The 20,710-nt window shown below is 35.3% G+C and overlaps 2 protein-coding genes across 6 annotated transcripts; one reads left to right on the plus strand and one right to left on the minus strand.

The window, feature by feature from the left end:
• Positions 1-582: 582 nt before the first annotated feature.
• Positions 583-9,271, plus strand: LOC111792802 (non-lysosomal glucosylceramidase). 4 transcript variants are annotated; one of them, XM_023674392.1, is made up of 20 exons: positions 583-743; positions 1,532-1,610; positions 2,286-2,396; positions 2,792-2,848; positions 2,950-3,020; positions 3,675-3,774; positions 3,954-4,024; positions 4,138-4,238; positions 4,328-4,431; positions 4,542-4,595; positions 4,762-4,817; positions 4,968-5,006; positions 5,131-5,275; positions 5,965-6,146; positions 6,227-6,294; positions 7,043-7,115; positions 7,184-7,245; positions 7,327-8,254; positions 8,364-8,654; positions 8,776-9,271. In XM_023674392.1, the coding sequence occupies exons 2-20, from the start codon at positions 1,536-1,538 to the stop codon at positions 9,044-9,046; spliced, it is 2,859 nt and encodes a 952-aa protein (XP_023530160.1). In that variant the 5' UTR covers positions 583-743; positions 1,532-1,535; the 3' UTR covers positions 9,047-9,271. The 4 variants fall into 4 exon arrangements, with proteins under 4 accessions (XP_023530160.1, XP_023530174.1, XP_023530166.1 ...); XM_023674406.1 differs by lacking the exon at positions 583-743 and adding an exon at positions 771-951; XM_023674398.1 differs by lacking the exon at positions 583-743 and adding an exon at positions 971-1,429.
• Positions 9,272-16,159: 6,888 nt separating this feature from the next.
• LOC111792938 (protein FAR1-RELATED SEQUENCE 11-like) lies at positions 16,160-20,328 on the minus strand. 2 transcript variants are annotated; one of them, XM_023674573.1, is made up of 4 exons: positions 20,199-20,328; positions 18,405-19,421; positions 17,719-18,162; positions 16,160-16,950 (listed from the first exon to the last, which is right to left on the minus strand). In XM_023674573.1, the coding sequence occupies exons 2-4, from the start codon at positions 19,383-19,385 to the stop codon at positions 16,345-16,347; spliced, it is 2,031 nt and encodes a 676-aa protein (XP_023530341.1). In that variant the 5' UTR covers positions 19,386-19,421; positions 20,199-20,328; the 3' UTR covers positions 16,160-16,344. The 2 variants fall into 2 exon arrangements, with proteins under 2 accessions (XP_023530341.1, XP_023530349.1); XM_023674581.1 differs by lacking the exon at positions 20,199-20,328 and having other exon boundaries at positions 18,405-20,101.
• Positions 20,329-20,710: the final 382 nt, after the last annotated feature.

The raw sequence follows: 20,710 nt of genomic DNA on the forward strand, positions 1-20,710 counted from the left end.
TTTTGTTTTATTTACTTTAATATGTCCACTTTTAATTTCTTTTCAAACTTTGAGATATTTGTTTTAAAGAGTGTTAATCGTGTTTTAATATTTAATTTCGTTAGTTAGTGTTCGCTCTAAAAATTTGGTTATTTAAAATAAATTTAATTGGCCTGCAACTTAAAAAAGTTTTAATTAAAAATTTGAAAATATTTGTCTTTTATATATATATATATATTATTTTTCATTTTATTGAAGTCAAATGTATAACCAGACATAATTTCGATAATTTTCAACACTAGCGATAAACGTTATACATTTTCATTAATATTTTTGAACTTTTTTAAAAATTTATGCAAAAACTGAAATTAATAATAGTTTTAATTTTTAAATTTTTTTAAGGATAATTTGGAATTTATTTAAAAAAATGAAAGAAAATATTGGGTAAAGTATGGAATATTTTGATTAATATAATATTTAAAGAAATAATTTGAGGAAAAAGAAAGAAAATGAGTTAGTTACCCGTACGTTCGTCCACAGGTAATAAAAAGCAGTTAATAAATCTCAGGTTTGAAGAAGATGAGATAATATTATTTGTAAGAATTGGTAAACGACACTTGTACGCGTTCATGACGAGAGACAGACACACACAGATCGGATTCATATGCAATCCCGTATCGCTTTTCCTTTTCCGCCATTGGAGCTCCTTTCCACTATTCCCTGCTTCTTCAATTCCGCTTCCTTTTCCTCATCATCCTTATCACGTACGTATCTCTTCCTTCGTTTCCCCTTTCACTCCATTCATCATGTTTTTGGATGATTTTCGTCTTTGTGCTTCTTAGATTCAACTTGTTTGTGTTTTCGTCTTCCTTGATTCCCCTGCTTTTTATCCTCTAATTCTAGTTCATCGTTTTTTTCAATCGCTTTTCGCTCCGATCATTTTTTTCTTTCCCGATACAATGCAATTTCGAGGTTGACTTTATTGGTTTTTTTATTGAACTTCTTCGATTCCCCTGCTTTGTGTTGCAATTGACCAATGCATTTGCTTATAGGCATGCATGAGCGTTAAAACATGTACTGTCTAGGAGGGGATATATTGTGAATTCGAGATTGATATATTCTTCTTGTTCTTTTGTTACTTCGTTTTTATTGCTCGAATTCCGTGCTTTGTATTACCTATGATGCATCTACGTGTACTTGTGTGGGGGCGGATGTCTGTACTGGATTTATTATGTCCTCTATGTTTGGATTGAAGTTGGTCCGTTTCTCTTCTGGCTTATAGATTCTTGTCTGTTTGGCTTTTTAATTCGAATCAAGAGAAAATAAATTTTAATTTCCTATTTGCTCATTAAACTGAAAATCTCTATCACTTTGTGTGTGCGATCGTGTTCTGGCTCTGCCAATTTTAATTGTTATGCAGAACAAAATAAGAATAACGTTTGGATTTAGGGTAATTGCAGTTCTTGTTGTGGCCTATCTCTTAGATTATTATTGTAGGCTTTATGGATAGAGCTTCACTTATCGCTGTATTCTTTAATCCCCATATTGACAGAAACATGTCAGAAGGCATGAAGTTGGAAAATGGCTCTGTTGAGCAAGATGAGGATCTCCATAACTCTGCAACTGAAAAGGTAAATAGTGCATTCCTTCTTATTTGAATGTTAAAGATGATCAAACCCATTTTCCACGATATTCAAATTGCTTTAACTTGCGCATAATAATCTATAAAAGGGAACAGGCTCTGCCTTACTGTCCGTTCATCTAATCTACTCATAGGAACGCTTTTTGAAGCTTGAGTAATTATTTAGGAGGGGTATGTCAATTATTTTGCGATTAAAACGTAAACTTTCAAGACTTGTGCCATCTTTTAGCCCAATAAATGCATATTTATTGCAGAGTACAGATAGTAATATATACATATACTTTTTTTTTGAATCAGACAGTATCTACTTTCTCATTTCCTCCTCTGTTAAAGGATTCTCACATATTTCGAGGGGGAAATGGCGCCGTTTTGTCTATGCAGAAAAAGCAGATACTGAACTGATAAATTAATGGCTACTATTTTAAAAGGAATGCCTAGGTGTGTCCCTGGGCTCTGTGCAGTCATTCTCTTGGCATATTGCTTCCCTTAAAAGTACATCTTTGTGTGCTAATTCCTTCCTTGTGAACCTTGTGAAGGATTACAGTGTGAAGAAATATCTGTATTTGACAAGGGATGCTTCTAGTAATATTAGTTCCCATAGAATGCCTATTTCTATTGATGCTTATATATATATAGACTGACCAACTTTCCTCAATACGCATAGCCTAGCATTGATCCAGGGCAACCCCCATCACTCACCTGGCAACGAAAACTAAACAGTGAGGGAGTTTCACTTCGGCAGTTCAGGTTGCATCTGAAAGAGATAGTTCATCTGGTATTTTGAATTTCAGATGATTTCTTTTAAGATCTCTATTATACCTTATAACTTTGTGAGCATATATGTCATGGCTGAATGGTTCAGTGTTTCTTGGTGTCCAAGCAGTTAAAAAAGCTTGGTATTCATTATTTTGTTTCTATAATATCAGAATTTGACGGATTTATACTTCCATCTAGGATTGGTCTTCTTTTATAGATATTATTGATCTTCTTTAATAGATATTATAATGTGAAAATAAGATCACATGCTTGCCTATTTTTATAAAATCAATGTTTCTATGCATTACTGGTACTCAAATCATCAAAAGGATGCAGTTTAAACTCATGGTTTGAACTATCAGCCATGATGACTGTGTTCTGTATGAAATATTACTCACTCCTTTTCTTTTCCAGGCTCCTGTAGGACTTAGGCTAGTCCGCCATATACGAGAAGAATCTGTGAAAGGAAGGGTAGTAATTTTATTGTAGTATGGCCAGTCCAGTTTGATTCTTAGGTTTGCAAGTAAATAGATCTAGAAATTATTGACTACCTCTTCTTGTCTGCATTTCAGGGGGCTATGATAAATCCTTTTATCAGACGCCAAATAACTGATACTCATGGAATACCTCTAGGTGGTATTGGGTAAGTCTTTCTATCTTTATATTTTTCCCTCTCCAAATTTAGTATAACATGTACAGGACAATTTCTTTACTTGATATCTGCATTTTTCATTCACCTATCCTCCTTTTCATAATTGCATGCTTTTAATATTTGAAGATCTAAATACTCTTCCAAAGTCAAGTTTAAAATCTGCATTAAGAACATGGAAAAGATTCTTTATATTTGTTTAGCCAGATTGAATAATGCTTAGGACCTTCGATATATATAGGATATGCAAAGTTACAGGTGATAGAAGCAAGTATTGACTGTTCAGATTGAATCAAGAACAATAAGAAATTTAAGCCCCCAATATCTTTTTATTTACATCTAAATTAAAATTTTAAGAAGTAGAAAGAATTTTGAATATTTACAGGAAGTGTACAGATTTCACATTGATCTTTGCATGTAGCTTGTCTGAATTTTATGTTGATGACCTCTTTTATGAAATATGTATCTTTACTTGTAATCTTCCCTTCCATGTGGATCTGCACCGATATTTGGCTATTACTTATGCTTGTTTTATACTGAAGTTGTCAATTATGTAAGCTTTTGGTCCATTGAAATTGACCTGAGAATAATTATATGTAGCTATTCTTATTCTTTGTTCTTTTGTTATTTAACAATCCAAATGTTTAGATCAGGAAGCATTGGAAGAAGTTACCGAGGTGAATTTCAACGATGGCAACTATTCCCTAGAAAATGTGAAGATAAGACAATTTTAGCAAATCAGTTTTCCGTGAGTTCATTGAATCCCAATTAGATGCCTTTCTTTGTTTCTTTCTTTCTGTGTCGAGAGGCTTTTTAATGTGTATCACACGTCCTGTGTGTTCATTTTCATCCTTTTGGATTCATTAGTTACCAAAAAGTTAGTCAATTCAATTATTAATAATAATCTAATTACGAGTACTGCAATAGGTTTTTGTTTCACGACCGAACGGGAAGAAGTATTCTACTGTACTATGTGCACAGAACCCTCAAACCGAGAGGTAGTTACTGAACTTTTTTATGATGTCAAGTTTATCTGCATTTGGAGATTGTTGAATGGCATAATTCAAAAGTAGATGTTTATTTGCCCTCTCATTATCATATACACCATCAGGGATGTTGAATTATCAGGAATTGGGTCTTGGGACTGGAATTTGAAGGGTCATAGGTCTACATATCATGCTTTGTATCCACGAGCTTGGACAATATACGATGGTATTTTTTTAATTCTACATTTTATGCTTCTTAAGTTCATCATCATTTATAAAATGTATGTCATTTTTCACCCTTTTCCTCCACTGCAGGTGAACCGGATCCAGAACTTAAAATAGTTTGCCGTCAAATTTCACCTATTATTCCCCATAATTACAAGGAGAGCAGTTACCCTGTCTCGGTTTTTACTTTCACGGTAGAACTGCATTTCTGTATTCACATTTATTTTATTTTATTTTTTTGCTGTTGTTGGTTTGTCTTATGAATTTAAGTTCACCATTGGTCTCTTGATCTATTTTTCTTCAGCTGCACAATAGTGGAAAATCAGCTGCTGACGTCAGTTTGCTTTTCACCTGGGCAGTATGTGTTCACCATGAATATCCATTTGATTTCTATAATTTCATTTTCTAATGCTATGTCATGAACTAATTATGATTCTTTTAGATTGTTACTTGGAATTTGTCTAGATTTTATCCAGAATCATGAGATTCTTTGGACTTGATTTTTCTTTTTCCGTGCTATTCAGAATTCAGTGGGAGGGATTTCTGAATATTCTGGTAACCATGTCAATTCGAGAACAAAGTAAGAAAATTACACTGCTGAACCTCATTTTTATTCTTTATTACCTGAACTATGACTGCAAGTGTTACTTAAATTAAAATTTTGCTCATTTATTTGTATTAGAATTACAATTAATTCAAAGCTGACCTACAATATTTATAAATTTTTTAGGACAAAGGATGGTGTGCATGCTGTGCTTCTACATCACAAGCAAGTGCTTTTATCAGTTATTTATTCCAAATAATGTAAATAGAAAGGGGATTCGGATAGGGTATGATTAGTGCAATAGCTATAAATTTTCTGTTTCTTATCGTCTTCTTTATTAAACATTCAGGACAGCAAGTGGATTACCCTCTGTGACTTATGCTATCGCGGCACAGGAGGGTAATGGCATTCATGTCTCAAATTGCCCTTGTTTTGTAACATCTGGTAACTTCCCGGGTATATCGGCCAAGGATATGTGGCTTGAGATCAAAGAGGTATTTAGTTTGATGTATTTTACATCATTTCCTGATGATGCTTCGAGATTAGAATGCATGTCAACTTTTATGACTCTGAGATTTGGATATCTTAAGAAGCGAATGATTTTGTTGAAATATTCTTTTATGTAAATGAGATGTGTGCGGTTTTGAACTTCATCACTCTACCTCAAATTCTTGGACACCTTAGGTAATGAATGGTTTTACTTAGAACTCGTTTGGTTTCAATTGGAAGCTATTTTTCCTATTGATTGCTCTGATTAGAAGAGAAAAGATAGGAGAGAAATGTTCGAGTTAGCAAAATCTCATGTAACTCTTCCTTGGTTTTTATAGATAGAGTTTAACAACTATACTCCCTTTTGTAGTCACATAAATTGAGGTGAAATTTTCTAAGCTTCATTGTGACTTTGTTCTCTATGTAATACTTGGTATGGTGGACCTTTTATTGTAATTTTTCAATAATTATTGAAAAGTCTTGTTTCTTCTTTCGAAAAGAAAATTGAGACTCTTTTGCTCCCTTGTTTCTCACAAAAGGAAAAATATACTGCTTTACTGACTACACTACAGATTTCTAGTGTTATTATTTTCTTCATGTTTTCACTGTTCATGATGCAATTCTTATTAAAATCGTCATTTGTATTAGTACTTTCCTTTTGGAGCTTGATATATGTCTATTTTTGTTCTAATAGCATGGTTCCTTTGATCGCCTCAACTCTCCTGACATGTCAATGCCCACTGAAGTGGGTTCATCCATTGGTGCGGCTATTGCTGCTTCAGTTACAGTTCCACCTAATGCAGTTCGTACTGTTACATTTTCGTTGTCTTGGGACTGTCCTGAAGTGAACTTCTCTGGAGGAAAAACTTATCACAGGTCAGTGGAAAAATTGTACAAGAAATGATACAACCTGAATCAATCATTATTTACGTTGTTAAAGAAGATTTTCTATGCAGGCGTTACACAAAATTCTATAGTAACCTTGGAGATGCTGCTGCCAATATTGCACGTGATGCAATACTAGGTAAGTTTTAGTTGTGTCATATAATTAGATTGTCTGAACCCCAATTTGTCTCTCTCTCTCTTTCTCTCTCTCTCTCTCTCTCTCTCTCTCTCTCTCTCTCTCTCTCTCTCTATTATGCGTTGAAAGTTAAGTAGTGCTTAGATTTTTTTCCCTTCTAAATTCAACTTAGATACATTTATATTAGCTCCGGTACATTATAGTTGATAACAAAAACCAAAAGTTTTTCGAACAGAGCAATAGTAGGTGAAGCAGATGCGGTTGTGACATAGGTTTGAATCCCCACCCTTATTTGTGCATGATATTCCCAAGAAAAAGGTTTTCCAAGAAAGTAGGGCTTTAATGAAGTAATTGAGAGGCTGTTAGTATTGTATGATTAAAAAAGTAGCTGAAGGGTTGATGCATTGAATTAAGTAGGTGAAGCAGATGCGGTTGTTTTTCATGGAAGTTCAGGTTGTATAACTCTCGTAGAAACCTTTAATAACATTTTAGTGTTTTCCCTACAATTGTCAAGAGCATTGTGTCTTTGAAGCCTTGCTTTAGTCTTGCATGTTTGGTGGTCACCAAACTTGGGGAGTGTTTGGGCCTTGAATAAAGATTTATTTTATTTATTTTTTTATTAATAAGGTTATGATATTTTGAATGTTCCTCATCTTGATCCATTTCCCATGAGAAGGAACAACGTTAATCTTGATCCATCTCCCACGAAAATATGTTATCTTAACACCCTGTGTTTCTGTATCTGACTTAGAACATCGTCACTGGGAGTCCCAAATTGATGCTTGGCAAAGACCTGTGCTTGAAGACAAGAGGTTTCCTAAATGGTATGCTTAATTACATCAGTTATTGTTAATTGATTTCTTCAGATTTTGACGTCTCCCGATTTCTGCAGGTATCCCACGACTCTCTTTAATGAGCTTTATTATCTAAATGCAGGAGGGACTATCTGGACAGGTATATCTAACCTACAAATTTAAGATTGTTTCTTGTCATTTTGATTAAAACTGTATCATTTTCTTGAAAATGTTTCTATAGATGGGTCACTTCCAATTCAGAGTTTAGTAAGCTTTGGGGAAAGGGGATTTTGCCTTGACGAATGCAGATTTGGTCTGCAGAGTGCAGTTGATGCATCCCATGAAAATGACACTGCTAATGATATTCTTGGGAGGATGACTTCAACACTTGATGAGTTACGCAATTCAGGCACATCAAATTCTGCATTTGGACTAAATCTGCTACAAAAGGGAGAGGAGAATGTTGGCCAGTTCCTTTATCTTGAAGGGATTGAATACACCATGTGGAATACCTACGACGTTCATTTTTACTCGTCTTTTGCAATAATAATGCTGTTTCCAAAACTTGAACTCAGCATTCAACGAGATTTTGCAGCGGCTGTAATGATGCATGATCCCAGCAAGATGCAACTTCTAGATAATGGGAAATGGGAAGCAAGAAATGTTCTTGGAGCCGTTCCTCATGATATAGGAGTTAATGACCCGTGGTTTGAAGTAAATGGATATAACTTATATAATACGGACAGGTGGAAGGACTTGAATCCCAAATTTGTGCTTCAAATTTATAGGGATGTTGTTGCCACAAAAGATACGAAATTTGCAAAGGCTGTCTGGCCCTCTGTCTATCTTGCCATAGCTTATATGGACCAGTTTGATCGGGATGGCGATGGGATGATTGAGAATGATGGCTTCCCTGATCAGACTTATGATACGTGGTCCGTCACTGGTGTTAGTGCATACAGTGGTGGTCTATGGGTGGCAGCTTTGCAGGCTGCTTCCGCCCTGGCTCGTGTAGCTGATGAAAAGGATGCTGAACACTATTTTTGGTTCAGATTTCAGAAGGCAAAACGTGCGTATGAGAAATTGTGGAATGGTTCTTACTTTAACTATGACAGCAGTGGGGGGAGTTCAAGTTCATCTATTCAAGCTGATCAGTTGGCTGGACAGTGGTACATTTATAAACTATCTTGAAGTTCTATAATAATAATAATAAAAAGTTCAGCATTAATATAAAAATCTGTATGGTCTTCTGATGGAAGCTTAATATTTATGTGAAAGGTATGCTAGAGCCTCAGGTCTTCTTCCCATTGTTGATGGAGAGAAGGCCAAGAGTGCAATGGAGAAGGTATACAATTACAATGTGATGAAGGTGAAGGGTGGGAAGCGAGGTGCGGTAAATGGGATGCTTCCTGATGGAACAGTGGACTTTTCATCAATGCAGTCAAGAGAAATATGGTCAGGAGTGACATATGCTGTTGCTGCTACAATGATCCATGAAAAATTGACTGATATGGCATTTCGAACAGCGGAAGGGATCTATGAAACTGCATGGTCAGAAGATGGCCTGGGGTAAGTAAGATCATATATATTTTTCTTTTTCCTCTTCCATTGTGTACACTGTTTTCAATCAAATCCCAGATGAACTTTCAACTGTCATATTTATGAACTTTTTGTTGTTGGTTGTGGTTAGATACAACTTTCAGACACCAGAAGCTTGGACAACCACAGATCGGTATCGAGCGCTGTGTTACATGCGACCTCTTGCGATTTGGGCTATGCAATGGGCACTTTCAGAAAAAATATCCATCATTGAGGAGTTGAAAGAACTTGACAATGAGGCCATATTAAGGCACCATGCCAAGTTTTCCAAAGTTGCCCGCCTTCTGAAGTTGCCTGAAGATGGGACATCTGCAAGTGTTATACAAACGGTCTATGATTATACTCTGAAGAGGTTTTTCTAGATTCTGTCAATCCACTTTTGGTTCGATATATTATAATAAACTATAAGTATTACTTGTACCTTCTTCATTCTGCTGTGAGTTTAAGATGAGTGAATCTAAATCTCTAAAAGCGGTCTTAAACTTCTGGGTTTGATCAAGGATTATTTCTTCTTAAAGACAGTAACATTCTGGATCTATGAATATGCTGAATGCTGAATTGCTGTGGTGGAAGAAAGCTGTTATTCTTGGGCATGGTGCTTGACGTGGATCCTAAACTTTTTGTTTTGGTGTTTGTGTGTGTATTTGCTCATTTTAGTTTAGGAAGGGACCCAAAAAGATTAGGTTTAATAACTTAACCCAAAATGACTAAGTTACCACACTCTTAACCCTTTATTATTAGCCTTGCACGTACATGAAGGTCCACTCTTAAAGAACCTAGGTCCTGAGTCCTTGATTAGTCTAGGCCTAAGTGTCATTCTATGTACCCATGTGGTCCCTCCCAAGATGGGTTTATGAAATGGATGTTCTATCTCGACACCCACGTTCATTTCTACACACAACACAAAACATAGACATAAGTCTTGAAACTAAGGCACTGTCTTGGCTAGACCACTCTAAGTCACATGATTGGTATAAAAGTTGAGGTGCTCTCTTGGCTAGATCACTCTAGGTCGCATAGTTGGTACACGGGAAGAAAAATCATGCATGTCATTCTATTGATCAGGAGGAAAACGTGAACTCTTGGCATACCAAAAACAAAACGTGGGAGGTCTTCGAGGACTTAGAGTAGTCACTAGGCTAAGCTAGGTTTATTTCATGATGTGAAACTTAGCTATCAAAGCATTACGTTAGGCATGTAGTCCTAGTTGTGCCATGTCATGGATTTAGCCTACTTGGCCGGCTATACTTTTAGAGCAAAAGTATAGATTTTAAGTTCATTTGGATCATTAGAAGGCATTTTCGTCTTTTTTACCATTAAGAATTGTTTAAGCCCTAAAAATACTCCGAATTTAAATGTATTAGAAGGCTTAATTTCAAAGTTTTATGCTAAGTAGAGTCCATTTTATAGGTCAATTCCAAGTAAAACGTTTATTTAAGGTCCTTTTCTAAAGACTCTAAGTCCTAAATTCTTCCTATTCACTTAGTATCAACTAACACTTTTTAAAGGTCAAACTAAGTGATTCCTGTAAGTAAAGTTTGAGAAAAGTTTGTTTAGACGTGTTCGAAAGCTCGATTCGTGTCCTTTGAAAACTCAAAATTCCTCAAATTATCTCGTGGAGGTTTCTTATTGAACAAGGTTTTCAGAACCATGGTTAATTTTGTAAGAACCAATAAAAAAGAGGATCAAATTGAATAAAAAATGAATGTAGTTCAAGAAAATTGAATCGACCATGTCATCATTTTCCTACCTACGGCAAGGAGGAGATGTGTGCGACTTATACTTCAAAGTTGGTTTCTTCATCAAACCTGTAACCCAGTCATCAAGGACAGGGTTACAGGATTTAGTCATTAAGCTTCTCGAAACAAAATGGGATAGTTTTTAGTGAGACATATTTATCTCTAACTCTTGAATTGAAATTCAAACTTTTGCCCAAAAACTTGCATCAAGTTATTGATGTCTAATAGAAAGATTCGGGATTTGTTAAATACCTAAGTGAGATAGGTCAAGTTTCTAGGTTGTCATCCTAAAGATATTGATTTATTGCAACCCTCGAGTATTTCAGTGCAAAAATAGGATGGTTCGTGGTGAATGTTATGACAAGACCCTAGAGATAGCTAAAGTTATGCATAGTTTGAGTGATAGTAGGTTGTTTGTTTGACAATTAAATCTCATGGCAAACTTACTATCTTACGAGATAGTGTTGAGTAGAGATTCTTTGAGTTATATCGAATGTTATAACAAGTTTGCACCATATGCATAGTAAAAATGCACTACAATTTTTCATCCTCAGACCGATGGCTCAACAAAAAGGTTGAGTCATACTTGAAAAACACATGTTGTGAGTCTATAGTCATCTGTGGGTAATTACTTTTATTCGATGATGATCGAGCGTGCATATCCCATGTGATGGGATAGGTTGAAAAGAACAAGTTGTTAAGTCTTGAGTTGAACAAAGTTACGAACATGGTTGTTCAGGATAATAGATGAATATACATACAATACAAAGTAGACAAAATAGTTTGGTGTTCAATATAGAAACTCGAAGTACGAAGACATGTACAACGAATGAATGGAAGGTATAGCAAAAATGAATATAAAAATATACTAATAACGTGCATGTAGACTCTAATTGAATCTCAATCCTATTAGCTAAATACTACATACATACATTGTAGACGATATCAAGGGAACCATAAGGTACTTTAGCCTATTCAAAGCTTCTAAATTTTTTTAATTTCTCTATCTCTTGAGTTCCCTAGTTCTTACCCTGTCGGGTCCTTGTTGACTCTCGAAATCTATGGCTCATAGTTCATCTTGGTCTGGTGCAATTGAGGCGCAACTGGTGTGTGATACCTCATCATGTTGCTTGTGAATGCACGCCTACTTATCTGAGTTTTGTGTGAGCCCCTCAAGAGTTCTAACTTTTCAGAAGTTGTGGTGTTCACCTAAGTTAATTCCCATGAATTTATTGTGACTGTCTCAGTCGAGGCGGCTCTATTTGGGATACATCCTCACTCAGTTCATCTTAGTACATCAACCCATGAGGATTTCTGTAATGAATCATAGAGTACACTTGAATCATTTTTTACTATTGTTATGCGGTATCTAGCTTCTTCATCTATGGGATTTTGATGACTAATTCTTCTCATCATGTTCAAGTTAACATTGAATTTGCCCTATTCCTAAATTCTATCTCACTGTACGGGACTCATTCCTGAGTTATCTAGTTCAGTTTTATTGAACGAGTTCCAATCTATGAAACATGACGTACATTCAAGCTCATTTAGCCCTAATCATGATCCTAGAGTTTGCTTATATATATCATCAACAAAATTGTTCACTTAATATCTTCTATATAATAGTAAAGACATCTATTCAATAAGATTGGTACGTTGAGAACATACATAACGACCATACTCTCTTTATCGAGTTAATCCAGCAAACAAATGGGCCATAAAACCAATGATACATTCTAGGTATGCATATTTTCATTACAGGGACTTATCATGAACTTAGCATACTTAAAAAATAATTTATTTAACGACTTGGTTTGCCTAAAACATGCTTAGAGTCCAATTACATTTCACAAGGTCTTATAAACTAAAAGAAGTTCATAGATAGTGGTTCGAGGCCTTAAACATGCAAAAATCTATCATGGGAGACCTTGATGTTTATACGTTTGGGACTTGAATGTCAACAGATTTCTTTGAGAAGTCCTAACTTGAATCAAAATAAGGAAACTGGTCCGGCAACTTTACACCGATCAGGCCCTTCCAAGCATTATCTTTCCTCAATTTCTTCTACAAACCTGTAAGTATACTCCTTATGACTCCAAAGGAAGAAATATTACCTCCTTTCATTTAGAAATGAAGGAGAATTTTGAGAGCGATTATTAAGTTTATAACTCGAAATGGTTTTAGAGTTTCAAGGGCTTTTAGCCCTCAATCCCTCGATGATGTTGTTGCCTTATCACTAAGTTGTAGGATTAAACCTTAGCCAATGACATTGAGTATCACTAAGTTGTAGGATTAAACCTTAGCCAATGACATTGAGTATCACTAAGTTGTAGGATTAAACCTTAGCCAATGACATTGAGTATCACTAAGTTGTAGGATTAAACCTTAGCCAATGACATTGAGTATCACTAAGTTGTAGGATTAAACCTTAGCCAATGACATTGAGTATCACTAAGTTGTAGGATTAAACCTTAGCCAATGACATTGAGTATCACTAAGTTGTAGGATTAAACCTTAGCCAATGACATTGAGTATCACTAAGTTGTAGGATTAAACCTTAGCCAATGACATTGAGTATCACTAAGTTGTAGGATTAAACCTTAGCCAATGACATTGAGTGTGGAGACAGAGTTTGTTCTTAAATCTTCTAGACAAAAAATTTACCTAAAAGTGTCTTTCTTTAATTGGCTCGATGTAAGTCTCCTCAACCCTCAATTCCTTCATGACTTTTATTCTTTAAACTTTTGATATCAAAACTCCCAAAATTTGTTTCGAGATTCTCATCGACCAATTTTACATTTATTTACAAATCATTTGTGAATTCTTAGCCATTAAAAAACAATTTTTTTTTATTTTTTTTATTTTTTAGTTTTCAATTGGGTTTTTAAAACACAAGTACAAAATAAAAATAAAAATATTTGGATGTGGCTGTATTTATAGACTTAATTTTCAAAAGATAAAAAATTTAAATAGCTTATACACAAACTTCTATTCAGTGTTGGAAACTAAAAAATACTTGAATAAAATTGAGACCTCAAAAATTGTTTGGTGAGGTGAGATTAAGGACCTATTTTCAGCTATAGAGGAATCCCACATTGCTAGATTTGATATTAGATGTGGTCTTTATAATGTAGATTGTGCCACCAACCATTGCCGAGCTTGGTAATGCGAGCTTATAAATCAAATGGGGCATTAAAGTGGATGGAGGTTGGCTCAATCAATCCATTGGGTAGGGTCCATGGAGTGAATATTTGGCCTGTCCATTTTAAGGTGGGAGTTGGGCTGTTGTTCATGGGTGAAGGCCCAAGGATAGCGTCCCTTAGAGATGGAGGAAACCGCGTGAGGCTGGCTTCACAGAACAGCGTAACCTTCCCTATAGTTGCATAACTCTAGTATGCTCCAGACATCAATCTCCAGGTTCTTGCTCGATCTGTAAAAACAAAGTGTAGCAAGAATGCCGTTAGACTTTAACTGAATCTCAATCCTAGTAGCTAAATACTACATACAACATCGGAGACTATATCAAGGGAACCATAAGGTACTTTAGCCTATCCAAGCTTCTAAATGTTTTTAATTTCTCTATCTCTTGGGTTCTCTAGTTCTTACCCTACCAAGTCCATGGTGACTCTCGGAGTCGATGGCTCATAATTCATCTGGATCTAATTGCTTGTCAATGCACACCTACTTATCTGACTTTTATGCGAGCCCCTCAGGAGTTCTAACTTTTTTCGAAGTTGTGGTGTTCACCTAAGCTAATTCCCATGAATTTCTTGTGACTGGCTCAATCGAGGCGGCTCTAATTAGGGTACATCTTCACTCGAATCATCTTAACACATCAACTCATATGGATTTTTGCGATGAATCCTATAGTACATTTGAATCATTCTTTTTTACTTTTGTCCTAGCTTATTTGCTTAGGGTATTTTGATGACTAATTCATCTCATCATGTTTAAATTAACATTTGAATATGCCCTAGTCCTAAATTCTATCTTAGAGTTATGGGCTCATTCTTGAGTTATCTAGTTGAGTTCTACTGAACAAGTTTCAATCTAAGGAACATGACGGACATTCAAGCTCATTTAACCCTAATCATGATCCTAGAGTTTTCTGTCATATATCATCAGCAAAATTATTCACTTAATATCTTCTAAATCATAGTAAAGGTTATAGATGTGCAAATCTCATGTACAACACATATATTCAATAAGATAACTTGGCCATAAAATCAATGATACATTCTAGGCATGCATATTTTCATTATAGGTACTTCTCATGAACTTAGCGTACTTCAAAAAAAATCTTATTTAACAACTTGGTTTGATTCAAACATGTTCCAAGTCCAATTACGTTTCACAAAGTTTTATAGACCAAATTCATAGATAGTGGTTCGAGACCCTAAGCATGCAAAATTCTATCATAGGAGATCATGACACTTTCTTCAAGAAAAATTTCAAACCTCAGTTAATTTTAGTGCACTATATAGGGAGAAATTAAAGAAATTAAAGGGAAAAGGTAGTACATGCAACTTTACATCTATCAGGCCCTTCCAAGCCTTATCTTTACTCGATTCCTTCTACAAACCTGTAACTATACTCCTTATCACTCCAAAGGAAGAAAGATTACCTCTTTTCATTTAGAAATGAAGGAGAATTTTGGAAGCCATCGTGTTTTTGGGTTTGGTTATTGAGTTCCTAACTGGAAATGGTTCTAAATGTTCAATGACTTTTAGCCCTCAATCCCTCCATGACGTTGTTGACTTTTAGCCAATGACATCGATGCAAGTCTCCTCAACCCTTACCTTCTTTCATGACCTATTTTAATTTTCAATTGGTTTTTTAAAACATATGTACAAAATAAAAATACTTATTTATAGACTTAATTTTTAAAAACTAAAAAACTTTAAATAGCATATACACAAACCTCTAATTAGTGTGAAACTCAAAAATTGTTTGGTGGAGTGAGATTAAGGGCTTATTTTCATTTGTAGAGGAATCCCACCTTGCTAGATTTGATATTAGATATGGTCTTTATAATGTAGCTTGTGCCACCTACCATTGTCGAGTTTGGTAATGCGAGCTTATAACTCAAAAGGGGCATTAAAGTGGATGGAGGTTGGCTCAACCATTGAGTAGGGTCCATGGAGTGGATACTTGGCTTGTCCATTTCAAGTAGGGAGTTTGGCCATTGTCCATGGGCGAAGGCCCATGATGGATATAGCTGCCCTTAGAGTGGAGGAAACTGCGTGAGGCTGGCTTCACCGTAACCTCCATATCCCGATAAATACTTGGTGGATAGTCCTCAACCCAACAATCACTTTTTTATTATTATTATGATTTTGTTTAATACCATCTATTGTTTTTTTAGTTCAATTTTTGTATGAATTAGATAACTTCTAATCTAAAATTTAAACAATTATTATTTTATTAAAGCTTATTTAGAGTTGAATAGATTTAATTAAGATTTTCAATTTTGTCTATTAGATTTTCATTTTTTTTTTTTTTTGTATTAAAAAAATAAAATCATAATAAATCAATTTCATTTGAAGATTATCAAACATATCTCTTCTTTTCTTTAAATATTATAATAAAAANAAAAAAAAAAAAAAAAAAAAAAAAAAAAAGAAGAAAAAAGAAAGAAGAAAGAAAATAATGAAAGGTAGATTTTGATGACAAAAAGTTAATCTTCAATGACCAGAAATGCGTAGAGGAGATACAAACGAATTAGAACAGCAGAAGGAAATGCGTAGAGGAGAGTAAGCTTCTTACATTAAATGTTTTACATTACTTAATTAGAACATTAGAACAGTAATGGCACATGAAACTAAGCTCATGTCCCTTTAAATTCATCCCTCGCCCTCACTCTATGCAGAATACAATGTTTCCTTCAACTCTCCTTCCTACTTTTAGTTTACAACATAATGTTACAAGTTCCTGTGTATGCTAGAAACATCTCTCGAATCGGGTAACGATGTCGAATGTTCCCGCACACGGGATAGGAGGACAGATACCTGCTTGGTTGCAAAATCAAGCCTCTCCCGGGACTTTGCAGATTCAGTAACAAGAGTTGTCACCATGCTCTGCAACAACTGAGTCCTTTCACCATGATCATTTGTAGTACTTTGAAGGAGCTTTGCCGATGGCATGCTTATCCTTCTCCATCGTACGGGAAGATAGCTTTCGGGTATCTGGAAACAGTTTACGGTCGATAGGACTCGAAGAGCATGGCGGCAGAGTATTCCTGAGAACTCAAACTGACGGCAGCTGCAACTTATGATACCTTCAGGAGGAACCCAATATACCTTTCGACCTCCATCAGCTTTCGTATGATGCCTCACGAGAAAGCCATCATCCATTTGAAACGATGCGTAATGGGCTGCCAATACGAGTTGTTCTTGAAGCTTTGAGAAGGCAAAAGGAGTGAGGATTGTGGCAGCGTGGGATTCCATTGGGGCCCCTGTTTTGAGGCTGATATTTTGAAGATTTTGTTGCATTGTTTGTTGATCTTTGAAATCCACAGCATCAGCTACCTGAATATGCATGATTTTATCGAAAACTATCAGCAGCACGAGCCAAACACAAATGAAAAACCATCCAAATCAAGGGCATGTGAAATATACATGAATTCCACGACGCCAAGCAATCAAAAACAGGAGAGTTTCACTTGTTTTGGCTACCGTGCCCATGTGCTTGCTTCTACCCTTGTTTTTGTGTGACCCTCACCCTTTGTATTTCTTTTGTTCTGTTATTTTTCTAATGAATGTATGTGTAATACCACCTATTCTAGACTGATTTATACTCCAAGCAGAAGATCAATCATATTATACATATAGTAACACATCACTTTTCCATCAATTAGGAAACCGTTACGAACATGATCTCAACATGATAGGAATGCATTTAATTAATAAGCAACAAAGAAAAATAGTTATGTAAGAAAACGAAATTTCTACTTGAAATTTCTCCTATGATTCTCACGTGTTTGAAAGAACCACACACCAAATTAGTATTTCGAGACTCGGTATATCTAGCACACCCAAGGATAGATTCAATATCTGTTCATAATAGATGAAAGTAATCATCAAATTCTGTGATATGACAAGAAGATTCAATAGCACTAAAAACCAACATCAACAACAATTCCTGCATTGTGCTTACATCAATCCATATAGGCTAAATTGACCCTATATTTTAATCACAGAGAGGAGATGAAAGAGACTTGATGAAGTAGCAAACAAGCAGTTATGGATTCAAAAACTGCACTGGATAAACGGAAACAGTAAGATAAATCAGCATACCTGTTCAATAAACTGCCTAGGTCGAGTTTGTGCACTCAAAAATCGCTGAATAAAAGCATTAATTGTTTTTGATTGGTCAATAGTTTCCATTCCAGCAAAGAAATGGCTTCTCAAGAACGGTAACGCCCAAAGAAAACGCGTACTGTACAAGTTGGCTATGGGACTATTTGTATGCAGACCAAAGGAATACACCATATCCCTCCACCCTATTTCAAAATCCTCAATTGACTCCAGATTATATAGTCGATAGAATTCCCTTTTCCATTCATTGTAACGTTCTCCAAGAACAGCATTAAACCATGATGGAAACTTTGCCACAATCATCCAAATACAAAGTGCATGCTTAGTAGTTGGGAGTTCCATGGCTATTGCATCTTTGAGACACAGGTTCTGGTCGGTTAATATTGTCTGCGGAGCCTTCCCGTTCATGAACCCCATAAATGCCTTCCATAGCACACGAGAAACGAACAAATAAGTAAGTTGAAAGTTATGAACTATTCAAATAGATGTCATGTCCATCCCTGAGCCATAATGAATGAAGGGAAATTCCGAAATTAAAAACTGCAGTGGCATGGATACTAAGAATGCTTGTTTTATTTTCTAGAGTTGAACACAAGGATCGGTAATATTATAATTCTCAATGTGATATACTGAATGACAAAGAAATAATATTTAAACTGTAGTACCTTCAAAGCCCATGTAAATGATCTCAAATTCTCCTCCCGAAGAAGTACACAACTTAAGAGACAAGGCATGCCATAGTTATTAATTCCAACCCATATCCCAAGTGGCATGTCAAATGCAGTCCATCGATGTGTGGTATCGAAGACCACTGCATCACCAAATATCTCATACGCCTGAATGGATGATGCATATGACCAGGCAATGTTCTCTAACCTGTTGTTTGAGTCGATCATAAACTCGAATATGAAGTTTGGATCTTTCTCCTTAATGTTTTGGCACATCCGCAATAAGTCAATGCTCTCTTCTTCATGCTCTAATTTTCTAAATGATTGAAGTAGATTTCTTACATCCTTCTCAGTGAAAGGCAAATATCCTGGCTCCAAACCCTTCTCGAGCTCCATGAGCCTCATCATTTGCTGCACAGAAATTCCTGATTTGGCATACATAAGAATTCGAGCCTTGTCCATCTCAGAAATAGTTCGATATGCTGGAAGAAAACGAACTTGGTTTGGTTCTAATAGTTCATGATTATGGTGGTTTGCAAAACCAGTGACGCGCCACTCTGCTGGTCCTAGTTCCATTGTCTTGCTTATCCTCATATATGCTTGACATCCACAACGAGAGGATTTTCTATTTCTTTGAGGCTTATTTTCGTTAGGTGTTTTCATAGGAGTGTTCCCAGCACGATGACAAACAAAATAGCGCCTCGTAAGGCCTTTCCCAATCCCATCTTTTCCCTCTGTTCGATGTCTTCGGATTGAGAAGCCACATCTCTTTGCAAATTCACTATAAAACTCATAAGCAGAGTCATGAGTAGGAAACCTTTGCCCTATATACGGAGTTGCATCATTACTTAAATCCAGGGACATCCTGGTTTCATCAGGTGACTCATCCGTGCTGCCGGTTTCTTCTAAAGACGGGGACTGTTGGTCAGAAGGATCATCATATACCACCAACAATGGTCCAGTCTCTTCAGACATCATAATATCTCATTTAACTCCTCAAGTTCAACTTAAGACCTGGCTTTGCATTTAGAAATCAACAAATGAGAATGAGAATGGGGCAAGTTCAAAAGATTCAGCACTCCTTAAAAATCCGAAGCAATTCTTACCCTTTCATTCTCAGGAAGCAATAAAACCATTACAAATCAAAATTTACAGCTTACAAGTACAAACATTCCAATTCACTTCTTGTTCCTGTTCTTTTAAAAAATGATTAAAAAAATGCCGGAACAAAAATTAAAAACTTGATTTCGTTGTTCTGAAAATACACATTTTAAAAACGATTCTTAGAAATGAGGAATGAGAAATAAAACCGTCATTATGAATGCTTATGTTTCTAAAAATTGAAAACAAGAAACAAGAATGTAATCAAACAAAGCTGAAAGCTGAAACATAGTGCACATACTTGGTAATGATTTTCAAAACGAAGTTTATTTTCCTTACAACACTGTTATCACATCATATTGAAGTTAGAGCCAGAATTGACCAAATGAACTAAAACCTTCGACTGCACAGATCATAATCCCAAATTGGCACAAAGTTTCAAGCAAAACACATAAGAAGAAGGCCTACACGTCTACGTTTGATAATAAGAACAAGAACAAGAACAAGAACAATTAGCAATTGGGGCAGGTGTCTATTATCAAAATAATCAAACAGGCACATAGGTTAGGTTCCCTCAATTTCATGTTTATCAATCTGGAGTAGGAACAAACTGAGATATATATATATATATAGATATAGATATATATATATATAGAGAGAGAGAGAGAGAGAGAGAGAGGATGTTTTTACCGCGTTTTAAAGGTGTAGATGGCGCCATGAAGATGTGAAAGTGAAAGGAGCAGAGCCCTAAATTGCGCAGGGAGGAGATCGGAGCCAATATATACTTCCTGCGCACTTTCTTATCCAACGCCTATTCTCTACCATTTCTCTTTCCCTCTTCCACGCAGTATTCGGCCCAAAACGCCCCGTTTTGACGGCTTTTTTTTTTTTTTTTTTTTTTAAATGCCATTTTTTAGTATAAAACAATATTTAATATATTCAAATATATATTATTTAAATAATATTTAAATATCATACAATATACTCATTCAAATTTTATATAAGTATATTGTATTAAATAATAAATATGTATTTTTATTCCTTTTACGTTGAATATATCTAATATATTAAACATTCATCTCAAACTCCAATTTTTTTTTTATATTTAATAATATCAACTATATAAAACATTTATTTAAATATTTCAACAATTAGATCAAAAGTCTATTTTACCCCTATAACTATATCTAATAATTTAAGTA

The sequence above is a fragment of the Cucurbita pepo genome, chromosome LG01 (assembly GCF_002806865.2).
Source record: "Cucurbita pepo subsp. pepo cultivar mu-cu-16 chromosome LG01, ASM280686v2, whole genome shotgun sequence".
Lineage (NCBI taxonomy): Eukaryota > Viridiplantae > Streptophyta > Magnoliopsida > Cucurbitales > Cucurbitaceae > Cucurbita > Cucurbita pepo.